Source organism: Nycticebus coucang, chromosome 21 (genome assembly GCF_027406575.1).
Source record: "Nycticebus coucang isolate mNycCou1 chromosome 21, mNycCou1.pri, whole genome shotgun sequence".
In the NCBI taxonomy this organism is placed as follows: domain Eukaryota; kingdom Metazoa; phylum Chordata; class Mammalia; order Primates; family Lorisidae; genus Nycticebus; species Nycticebus coucang.
Window position 1 is genome coordinate 43907995 of NC_069800.1, and position 12124 is coordinate 43920118.

A 12124-nucleotide genomic window follows, 5' to 3' on the forward strand; every position below is an offset into this window, starting at 1 on the left:
TCCACCATGTACTAGGTCATCAATTGTCCTCATATCAGAATTGAGTACATTGGATTGTTGCTTCTCCATTCTTGTGATGCTTTACTAAGAAGAATGCACTTCAACTCTATCCAGGTTAATACAAAAGATGTAAAGTCTCCATCTTTTTCAGTGGCTGAATAGTATGTCATGATATACAGATACCACAGCTTGTTAATCCATTCCTGGGTTGGTTGGTTCCCCAATATTTTAGATTAGAAAATAATTTCCTTTCAACTGAACGGAATCAGCCATGTAGAATCCTGCTGGCTACACAGGATGATCTGCATGGCTTTTTCCTTTCTTTTTGCTTCTGATATCTGTAAGAATTAAGAGATCGTGCAGAAAAATAGCATGCTTTCCTTAAATACGCTTTAGTGCCTAGCTGTTTTACTAGTTATATGTTTGTACTTTAGAAGTAATGAATTATTTGGGACTTTTTTTTTTCAAAATAAGGTCTTACTCTGTTGCCCAGGCTTGAGTGCAGCATGGTCACTGCTCACTGCAGCCTTGAATTCCTGGGCTCGAATGATCCTGCTGATTTAGCCTCTCTAATAGGTGAGTAGGATTACAGGTCTGTGCCACCATGCCTGGAGAGATATATATATATATATATATTTTTTTTTTTAATTTTCGTAGTGACAGTGTCTCATTAAATTGCCAAGGCTGGTTTTGAACTCGTGGCCTCAAGCAATCCCCTTGCCTTGGACTCCCAAAGTGCTGGAATTACAGGCATGAGCCTCTGTGCCTGGCCTGTTCAGGATTCGGTTTTCAAAATAATAATTTTAGATTGTGAGACTCAGCATTTCATGACATTTTCTAACTTTAGCACTACTTCATAAATGGGAATAAATAATTCTTTGAACACTAAATTATACAGCAGAGCTGTACAACAATTGAAATTTTTACTGAAATTTTGACAATTCAGAAAATGATTTGCATGATGGTAGGTTTATGTGACTAAGAACATCTCTGTTACCAAGTCCTGCCACCTTACAGAACAACCACTTATAGAAAAGAGTGCTGCAGTCATCTCTGCAGGATTTGTGTGTCATCATCTTAATTTACTAAGATGGTATCTCTAGGTACTGTCTTATTTCCTGGCAGACAAGGTTCAGAAATTGTCCCTGAGATATTCTTCAAAGCTGGCTTCCAGAAAAATAGGCCCATGTCCTTTCTTAAAGGGGGAACTGAACTGGAATGAGGCTCAACTGAATAAAGTCACCAATCACTTGTTAGAAAAAAGTCATGCATTCTAATCTCAAGAGTCTCAGCTTTGCTCCAGAGCTGCCTTAGATACCTTCCAAAGTGTAGATATACCCCAAATTCAAGGACTGTTATCACTTACCATCTTCTATCCAGTCAGTACCCTTCATCATGAGTTCATTGTGATCCATGTACTTTGATAAGAGCCCTAAATGCGGGATAAAGTCAGTGAATCTGCAATCTGGCTTTCGCTCTTGGAAATCAATACCTAAGAGTTTTTATCATTGAAAAAGCTAAGCAGCTAGCAGAATTGGATTTTTATAATTAGGCAGATTCCAAAACTTGACTTCTAAGTGCCCGGTAGTTACCTAAAAGTACAACAGCCCCTTTCTCCTATTGACATTTTCAAGGTCATTTTCATAAAGAATGGAGATACGCAATAACACAATTTAGGAAAGTAGAGGACAAAAATGGTTGTAGAAATGAAAGAATTTTTGTTGTACCTACAAACAAGACTGCTGATCTTCGGATGGGAAGTTTTGTATTCTTGGAGTACATCAATGTTTGGGCTAGGATATTAATTTTCCCCTTGCATTTTTTTCCCTAAGTGGGGAAAAAAATAAGAGTACAAAGCAGTGAAGTAGCAGCACTGTTTTCACCAGCTTCACCATAGTTTGTGGGGTCAGAAACCGTATATGGAGTATAGCAGTGCTTGAAATAACTACAGTTACTGAGTAAGTATTAGATCAGAATGACAAGCCCCTAGGCCAAGTTGAATCCTTTGAATGCCCCTTGCTTGCACTCACGCCACATGTTGTTTCTTAAGCCACCCTGGCTCCTCTGTATCTAAGCCTTTATTCTCTAAGTTCCATCTGCCTTTCTGTGAGCTCTTCCTTGACCACCTGCCTGACCTAATCCTGCTCTGAGCATTTTGCAGGTATTCCTCTCTTGGCACATGTTATTTTTTAACTTGACTTTTTATTTAATTTTCCATGGAGGTTTTATATCTCCCCTACTAGTTTGCAAGCACCCCTCAGAAAGTTTTTTTTTTTGAGACAGAGTCTCACTATGTCATCCTCGGTACAGTGCTGTGGTGTCACAGCTCACAGCAACCTCCAACTCTTGGGCTTAAGCGATTCTCTTGCCTCAGCCTCCCAAGTAGCTGGGACTACAGGCACCCGCCACAATGTCTGGCTATTTTTTGTTGCAGTTGTTGTTGTTTAGCTGGCCCGGGCCAGGTTTGAACCCGCCAGCCTCAGTGCATGTGGCCGGCGCTGTAACCACTGTGCTACGGGAGTGGAGCCAGAAAGCTTTAATCCTTGGGCTTTCCGTGGCCTGTTGCACACTGGATGTGCTGTGCTTCTTGGGTGAATGGATCTTACATAAGGACAGGTACCTCAGGAATAGGAGGAGGAACCAGAATTTGTGCCTATAGAATTTTCTTAATTAACATGGATAACTTAAAGTTTTACCCACTGATGAAACTGAGTTTCCTGCTATCATCGCTACATTAGCTGTAGGTTTGACTGCAGGTCAGAGAGAGTAATCCCTGGTGGAAAGCCTGGCATGAGACAACTGCAAGTCTGATCAGAGGAACCTACCCTGGGCCCTAAACCGGACATACACGTGGAAGATTCCATCTAGGGTCTTCACAGTAGGATCCAAGTGGTTTTAGGGTCATTTTCTAGAAAACCATGAATGGGCATCCTGAGGCTGCCCTGACCCACACTAGCCCCTAAGCTCACAGTAGCCTCTGTTAAGTTTGTCAGGAGAGAGGATGTTGTCTAGGTCTTGGCAGAGCCAGTGGCATGCAGCCATCATGCTATATGGCCACACAGCATGACAGCCCTTGCTTGGGACTCCCTAGACATGCTCTGAGAGAAGGAAACAATCCACTACATTCAAGGAAAGGATTAGATATAGTTGTAAAGGCAACACATAATTCCATTTCAATTCAGTCCCCAAATACTGTCAGCCTGACCTGATAGCCTCTGACCCAGGTTAGCAGGATTCCCAAGAGTTCCCCAGTCTTTTTTTGTAAGGATGGTAATAGAAAGTAAACTGGTGACTTAAGTGGGAGGCAGCTACAGAAAAATAGGTCCACAATACAAAACAGTTCCTAGATATCAACTGCTAATTGAAAAGGGATGGGGTGTGTTTCCTGTGTGCCATGTTCTTTCATTAAAAACTATGTCAGAAAAATATAAGTATGGCAGCATGTTAAAGTGTTAACAGAGCTATTATTGTTCACATACAAAGAATCTGCAGATTGTTTCAGCTTCAATAGGTTTGATGTACCAGGGATCTTTGCAGTACACTTCCCGGGGCAGCTTCCACTTCAGGAACTGGGCACATACAGTTAGGACTCGCTTGCTCTCCTGTGAAAAAGATTATCATAGATGAGCATTTTCAAATGTTTTCTAAATGAGGTAATCTTTCTTCAATAAAACTGATACTAAAGTCCAACATGGAAAGCTGATAAACTCAGAATTACCCTGGTTGAAGTGAGTAGAGGGGTGGAAAGGAACCAGGACCCTGCATTCCTCCTCCAACTTCCCCAAACAGTTCCTAAAGGGAACCCATAAAACCCCCTGGGGCTCTGGGGAGGATGTAGAAACCACTGGTCCTGGGCAAAAGTGACAGCTGGCAGATGGAGTACCAGACCAGAGGCTTGGGCAGGGACCCCACTGCCCATGCTCTAGAGACAAGGCCCCCGCCTCTGCTTGCTGCTTCCATGTCTTTTTTCTGTCACTCTGCACAGGAAGGGCAGCTCTTCACTTCTTGTCCTCATGGCATCTCTGGGTTGGAAAGAACTGTAGAGACTTTTGATCCCTTCCTGATCTAGGTACTCAAGCGAGATTTAGCCAGGTGGGCCTTTTCTCTAATTCACTGCTGTCAGAATTCCTCCCATGAACCACATAACACTTCTGGTGAGTCTCCAAGCCAGTATTTCATCTGTGGTTCACTAAATATTTGGGCCATAAAAATTCCTTTGGGGACTGATAGGAATACAAAATAGTTCAGTTGCTTGATTTAGTAATTTAGGAATATCTAGTAAAGTTAAAGATACCCGGATATTCTACTTTTGCTTTATGCCCTCAAGATGCTCATTGGAACATTGTAATCGTGAAAAATGGAAAACTATTGAAATGTCCAGAAATAGAGTAATGGGATAAGTTGTAGGTTATTCATACAATAGAATTCTATATAGCAGTGACAATAAATAAACTAGAGCTACACAACATAGATAAATCTCATAAATATAATGTCAAACAAATAAAAAAGCAAGATGCTGAACAAGGTATAGAATGATACAATATATATAGTTTTAAAACATGAAAAAATATCACCATAGAAATGATGAAAATAAAATTCAGGATGATAGTTCTTGGAGAAATTTAATTGGAGATGGGTATATTATTTACCCTAGTTTTATTTCTTAGAGTGAGTGGTGGATATATGAGTGTGTATTATTATTGGTATTTTTTTTTTTTTTTTTTTTGTAGAGACAGAGTCTTATTTTATCACCCTTGGTAGAGTGCCGTGGCCTCACACAGCTCACAGCAACCTCCAACTCCTGGGCTTAGTGATTCTCTTGCCTCAGCCTCCCGAGTAGCTGGAACTATAGGCGCCCGCCACAACGCCCGGCTATTTTTTTGTTGCAGTTTGGCCGGGGCTGGGTTTGAACCCACCACCCTCGGTATATGGGGCCAGCACCCTACCCACTGAGCCACAGGCACTGCCCTGTGGGTGTGTATTATGTTCTTTGTGCCAGTGATTTCCTAACTCATCTATGTCAGACCCCCTCTCTGCTTAGCCTACTCTCTGAGGAGCCTGGAAGGAGGCTAGAGATTGCTTAAGGCTTGGAAGAGAATAAGCCCTTTCCTGACAGCAGAGGGCTGGCTGGTGGGAGTGGGGTGTCAAACCCTGCAGGGTATACTTCCCCATCACCTAATAGGGAAGTTCTGCCCCTTTATTAGGGTCTAAAATAGTTCATATTTATAGCTATAGAGCCATAAAACTTTTCTTATAACAAGGTGCCAGGGCCCACTTTAACTTAAGTCCTGTTTCCACCTGAAACCTTGAGCTTTCAGTTCTGTATGGGGGGAAATGGGAAAGTGAGAGCTCTGGCATTTTCCCAGAATCCTAGAGGTGTAAGCATTCCTGCCTGGGTTGCTGCAACTGTTGGTCATAGTTAGCACCTTGGAATGGATGGGCTTCCGAGGTGGGGACAGTACTAAAGATGACATTCCCAACCTCCCACCGACCACCCACTTAAGACTGGGATAGGACTTAAATGGGAAACCACAACTCTATGGCAAAAAACTTTGGAAGGTCAGGAGAGATAAAGTCTTCTCTAGACTTTACCTTCTCAGAGAAGGTAATATCTCAGATGTAGCCCCAATACAAATCTCATGGTTTCAAGGCCATGAGGCAATTCTTGAAGTGAAATGAGAAAGACTATATGATACAATATTATCATCGTCATCAACAAAAGAGTTCGTTGAGTTGAGTGCTGTATGTAGGGCTCTGGTCAGGCTGAATGTCAGGAAAAGGGCTACAAAGAAGGATAACACATCATTCTTACCCACCCATTCTTACCCATAAAATTTGCTATGAAAAAATAAGAAGTAAAATTTTTCACACAATTCACTTAGGCAAAACAATGGAAAGGTAGCTCTGGGCCAGAGGGAATGGGGAATAAAGATGGTACTACAAAGTCCCTGCCTATAAAGATATGAATGCTTATTTGCAGAGTTGGCTCTGGATTTGAAGTTATTCAGTGCTGAAAGAAGTTGATGGTAGGCGTTACCTCAGCGACGGTAACATTTTCGTCCTGAGAATACAGAAGTAGTGGGACCAAGCTGTCCAGAACTTGGTTCTCTACATTCTTCTTATCTGAGTATTTCACAGACTTTATGCAAGCTCCAAAGAGAACCATGGCGAAATGACCGACATCAGGTCTTGCCTATGAAAGGAATATCCAGAAGGAAGCAACTCACTGAACAGCTTCATGCTTAGCTTATGAAAACTCTGGGTGGGTTGAAAGGCCAGTGCTAACATGAGGCTATTTAGCTTTATGTACCTGAGGGCAAGAAATAAAATACATGTGTAGATAGTAAACTGACTTGCTGCTCTGGGATTACTTGGTCTTTTAGTCTACAAATGAAAAAGGGTCATAGCTTCCACCTGTAGCTGGGGTAAAGCTTGTGCCTGATACTAGTATTAACCATTCACACAGGCTGTTTGGCTGAAATTCAAAACTTGAGCCTATCCCAGCCTTGGTATGTTTTACTCTTCCAAGGCAAACTCCTGGGCTCAGCAGGTGCAGTGGCTCACACCTGTAATCCCAGCACTTGGGAGGCCAACGTCGGTGGATGGCCTGAGCTCACAGGTTCGAGACCAGCCTGAGCCAGAGCAAGACTTTGTCTCTAAAAAAAGTAGCCGGGCATTGTGGCAGGCACCTATAGTCCCAGCTACTTGGGAGATTGAGGCAAGAGAATTGCTTAAGCCCAGGAGTCTGAGGTTGCTGTGAGCAGTGATGCCATGGTACTCTACCAAGGGTGACAAAGTGAGACTCTGTCTCAAAAAAACAAAAAAAACCCCAAAAAACTCCTGGGCTCAAGGAATCCTCTTGCCTCAGCCTCTCAAGTAGCTGGGACTATGGGCATGTGTTACCGTGCCCAGATAACTTTTTCTATTTTTTATAGAGCAAGAGTCTGGCTATGTTGCAGGTCTCAAACTCCTGGCCTTAGGTGACTCTCCTTCCTTGGCCTCCTAAAGTGCTATAATTACAAGTGTGAGCCACCACACCCAGCTGGTCTACCACCTTGACTCAGTTCTGATTGTTACTTGAAAAGAAAATGTTTTCTCCTTCCCTAAGCCATGAAGCAGGACAGTTCCCTAGCAAGTTTCTATGTCTCAGTTTTTTTATCTGAAAAACAACAATAACAGCAGCCCTACCAACATCACAGGTTACCTGGAAGGTTCTCAACAGTGGAGATTTGAAAATGCTCTAAAAGTAAAAGTCCGGTGTAAATTGAGTGTGTTTACTATTATACCTACTTCTGCTTACTGTTATGCCCATTACTATCCTCCTGCTGAAAGTCTCTTCTCTCTCATTGTCTTACATCACCAAATAAGGAGAACAGGGTCCTCATCATGGCAGCCAGGGTAGTGAAATCCATGGTCCCAACAAGCAGCAGGAGTATCTGCATGGCCAACAAGACAATGTCTTCCTCGGGTTCACATAAGCTGTCTAAGAGGCATGGCAACAGGCTCTTGATGTCTTCCCTCTGTGTATCCAAGGGGAAAGCATCACCTCCTCTCCTGACAGCATGTCATCTGGTACCACAGGGAGGGTCCCCACCTTTATGCAGTACCTAGTGCTTAGTGAAGTTTAGGTAGGGCTGGATAGTTCAGAATGGAGAAGAGGACACGACTGTCCTGTCTCGGTATTGCCTGGCCTGATATGTAGAGGAGGGGGAGGGCTGTTGTGAGTTGCCTCACAGGCAGAAGTGGGACCAGAGAGGGAAGATCTAGGATGTGGGCACTGGCTCACTATAAGGAAGAGTTCTCCTAACGAGGAAAACGGAACAGCGAGCTCAGGTAGTGAGTTCCCAAGTATGGAAGGTATCTAGCCAGGGGCTCAAAGACCTCTCCACCCGAATTCAAGCAGAATTTGACCCATGACCTTAGGGTCCTTCCCATTCTGAATTGGGATTCTGCTCTTCTAAACTCCTGAGAGGAAGCAGTTTCAGGGTTGCAAAATTTAAAACATACATGCAAAAAAGTAAGTAGAATAAAGCAACAGATATTAATGCATCCAATAACCAGAATTAATATATAATAGTATTTGTCATTTTTGCTTCAGATATGCCTAAGGCTTAAAGGGACACGTGAATGTTGTTCAGGTTGTGGTGATACTGAGCACATTTTCCCCATAAATTGGATGTCAAATATTATGAATATATACAACTCATAATTTTTATTTCATTTAATTTCATTAATTTTTTTAAATAGTACTTGCATATTCCTAGGTATAAATTCAATTGGTACAAAGGATATGCAGCAAAAAAGACCCTCTTCTACCCACTACCCTCAGCTGTATCAGTTTCTTTGGTATCTTCTTGGGATATCTTATTTGAGACTTAAGAATCAGTGGTCTGGGGGCCCCTCCTACCATCTCCTGGTGTCTGGCAAGATTGCGCAGTCCTCTGAGGGCAAGAATCCTAAAAAGATAATTTCCATGATGTAGCCATTCTATCAAGCGGGCAATGGAGTATATACTAGGTAGTCTTCTAGCCAGTGGACTCTGGAGAAGCTGAAAGAACCCAGAGATCAGCCAAGAAATTACCAGTAAGCCTTTTTTCATGAGGAGAGCCAACTTCCTACCAACTTAAAAACCCATATTTTCCTTTGAAGTTTCTACGATAAATGACATCCCTTACCGGGTGAAAGTACACAAAGAAATACTGAAAGACATACTGAATAATGAAGGTGTGGAAAGAAGAATTTCAGTAAATGTGAATCTGAAAAATATTTGTATACCACACATGAAATGGATCCCAGCCTTCTACTCAGTTGGATATGGTCTAGGAAAGCAGATATTGCTTTACAGCCTTCCTGAATCCATTTTTTTTTTTTTTTGAGATGGAATCTCACTTTGTCACCCCAGGTAGAGTGCCATCACAGCATCGTAGCTCACAGCAACCTCAAACTCCTGGCTTCAAGTGATCCTCTTGCCTCAGCCTCCCAAGTAGCCTGAATCCAGCTCCTAAAGAATGAGTCTTACCTCTACAAAAAAGCCTGCAGATGTGAGTTTATGTTCATCATTCCCTCGGTTAAGAAGAGGGACTAACAAGTACATGACCTTATGTGCAAGGAGATGATTTCTTTCCAGCAAAGCACTGAAAAACAGAATACCAACAGAATGACTCTCAGAAGTGTTCCTATACAGAGCTCATTTTCTTAGGGCTCGAGACCCTCTTACATTTTTGTCCAGCTTTAGGTATACAGGATATGGCAGGACCAGGACATCTGAAAAATTTCCCCAGCATTATGGAAATTTGCCTACTCTGTTATGAGAAGTTAGTTGCTGTGATAACTAAAAGGGAAATAATTGCCTCAAATACCACTGATTTAGAACAGGTGGGTGTATGCAGGACAAGGAAGCCTTACTTGGCAAGGAGAAATACCCCCTGAAGATGGCAATCTTTTCCTTCCAGAAGAGTCCATCCTTTATGCTTTTCCATGATGCTGAATTCCTGCCAGCACAATGTTCTGAGGAGGAGAGTCTTTATAGCCTGCATGGCAAAGCTAAATCAAATAAAATAGTATGGGTGAATTTAATAAGTCCCTCCAATTTAACATGCATACAATCACCCTGCTCTCACTGAGGATGGCCATAAATTGACAACTGGTAATTCTCTTCTTTCTAGATTTCTCAAGACTCTTAATACTCCAATAACTTGGAAGGCTCTTCACACAAGTTCTCGACATAGAGAAATCTAACCAGAATCCTATTTCCCCAGGAGTTTGGAAGGAAATACACCGTAAAACAAATGATCTAGAATGCTAAACTGATACCCACTATCTTTGTAAAGCTTTACTGAGATACTATTAAACCCCCTAAAAATTTATCTCCATTGTTTTTCTTTTTTTTTCCTAGCAATGGAATCTCACTATGTTGCCCAGGTTGGTCTCAAACTCCTGGCCTTCGTAATCCTCCTATCAATCTCAGACTCCCAAGTGCTAGGATTACAGGTATGAGACACCACAACCAGCCTCTCCACTGCTTTGCTATTATTTGTCTATCTGTTTGTTTTTTTGAGACAGAGTCTCAAGTTGTCACTCTGGATAGAGAGCTGTGGCATCATAGCTCACAGCAACCTCAAACTCTTGGGCTCAAGAAAGCCTTTTGTAAACTAATTTATAGCTTTCACATTAAAGCTATAACCTAATTATAACCTCAGAATATGGGGAAAGGGAGGGGAGGGAGGGGAGAGGATGGGTGGAGGGAGGGTAATTGGTGGGACCACACCTATGGTGCATCTTACAAGAGTGCATGTGAAACTCACTAAATGTAGAATATAAATGTCTTAGCACAATAACTAAGAAAATGCTAGGAAGGCTATGTTAACCAGTGTGATGAAAATATGTCAAATGGTCTATAAAACCAGTGTATGGTGCCCCATGATTGCATTAATGTACACAGCTATGATTTAATAATTAAAAAAAAAAAGAAAGTCTCTTGTCCCAGTTTTTCTATTTTTAGTAGAGATGGGGTCTCACTTTTGCTCAGCCTGGTCTTTAACTTGTGAGCTCAGGCAATCCATCCACCTCAGCTTCCCAAGTGCTGGGATTACAGGTGTGAGCCACTGCACCCGGCCTTAAGCATTTTTTTTTTTTTTTGAGACAGAATCTCACTTTGTTGCCCTCTGTAGAGTACCATAGTGTCACAGCTCACAGCAACCTTCAACTCTTGGGCTTAAGCGATTCTCTTGCCTCAGCCTCACAAGGATCTGGGACTACAGGCGCCCGCCACAATGCCCGGCTATTTTCTTGTTGCAGTTGTCATTGTTGTTTAGCTGGCCCAGGCCGGATTTGAACCCGCCAGCCCTGGTGTATGTGGCCAGCGCCCTAGCTGCTGAGCTATGTGAGCTGAACCCAGCATTTTTTTTTTTTTAACAGAGTTTCACTCTGTCACCCCAGGTATAATGCAGTGGTATCATCACAGCTTACTACAAGCTCAAACTCCTGAGTTCAGCTTATCCTTCTGCCTCAGCCTCCCAAGTAATTGGGACCACAGGTGCATGACACAATGCCCAGCTAATTTTATATTTTTAGTAGAGATGGGGATCTCTTGTTCAGGCTGGTCTTGAACTCCTGAGCTCAAGTGGTCCTCTTGCCTGGACTCTTACCCAGAGTACTAGGATTATAGGCATGTGTCACTATGCCTGGCCTTCTCCACTGCTTTTAAAACTACTTATTGAACTGTTATCTTGTACATGGCATCAGAGAATCTTAAAGCTGAAAAAGTCGTTGGAGATCACTTTACCCGACTTCCTCATTTACAAATGAGGAAATGGAGGCACAGAATAATAAATGTGCCCACAGTACATAGCTTAGTTGAATAGATAAATTAGAACTAGAACTCATTGACTCTTATTCATATGTTTGTATGTATACTACATTATACAATAATATTTCCTCTGAAATAAATCCATGTACTACAGCAATATTAAGACATTTCTACTGAGATGCTAATGGGGGCTTAAAAATATCTCTCCATGCAACAAAGTGGAAACGAGGAAATCATTCCACAGTGGATTGGTGGATCACTACGGTTTTGGAGGTGGGTTTAGGGAGGCTATTTTGCTTCTTTCTGTCTCTATTTGACCCATTAGGAAAGGGTCCGCATGATAATCACACATTACTTTATAAAGCATCTGGACCCAGACAGACAAGTTCACCTTGGTACCAATAAAACCAAAGACAACCAATGAAAGCCCAGAATAGTTCCTGGGAGTTTCAGTTTCACATCTCATGAGGGTTGCAGACTGTAAGTTCCCCCACAGTTGGGACCACATCTTGGTTATCCTTATGTCCACCACAGTGCCCAGTGCTTAAAGTGTTATTTTATATTGGTGAACTCATAATGGGTAGTACCGCAAAGGGGTGACCTCTGAAGACATTTCCTGTTCTCTGTACAGGCCGCTTGGGATGGCAACGTCGGACATGGTAAGGCCGATGCTGTGGTGAATCTGGATGAGGAGTGTCATGAGAAGCTGAGGAAAGAGTCGGAACGTAGCTGCCCGGAACCGGTTTCCCACAAACACCTCATAAAGGGCGTCTGTTGCCTGTAGAAAAGACACAGAGCCGAACTGAGCACTAGCAC

General features: G+C 42.4%; 1 protein-coding gene across 1 annotated transcript in view; it reads right to left on the reverse strand.

Moving 5' to 3' along the window:
• Positions 1 to 12124, reverse strand: part of MROH8 (maestro heat like repeat family member 8) — an 84662-nt gene that overhangs the window by 7480 nt on the left and 65058 nt on the right. The window contains exons 14-22 of the mRNA XM_053574868.1: positions 11896 to 12086; positions 9406 to 9543; positions 9020 to 9134; positions 8408 to 8548; positions 7356 to 7520; positions 6038 to 6193; positions 3480 to 3602; positions 1728 to 1827; positions 1367 to 1432 (exon numbers count right to left, since the gene is read on the reverse strand). Of these exons, the coding sequence (XP_053430843.1) occupies positions 1367 to 1432; positions 1728 to 1827; positions 3480 to 3602; positions 6038 to 6193; positions 7356 to 7520; positions 8408 to 8548; positions 9020 to 9134; positions 9406 to 9543; positions 11896 to 12086 (1195 nt within the window). The remainder of the gene's footprint in view (positions 1 to 1366; positions 1433 to 1727; positions 1828 to 3479; positions 3603 to 6037; positions 6194 to 7355; positions 7521 to 8407; positions 8549 to 9019; positions 9135 to 9405; positions 9544 to 11895; positions 12087 to 12124) is intronic.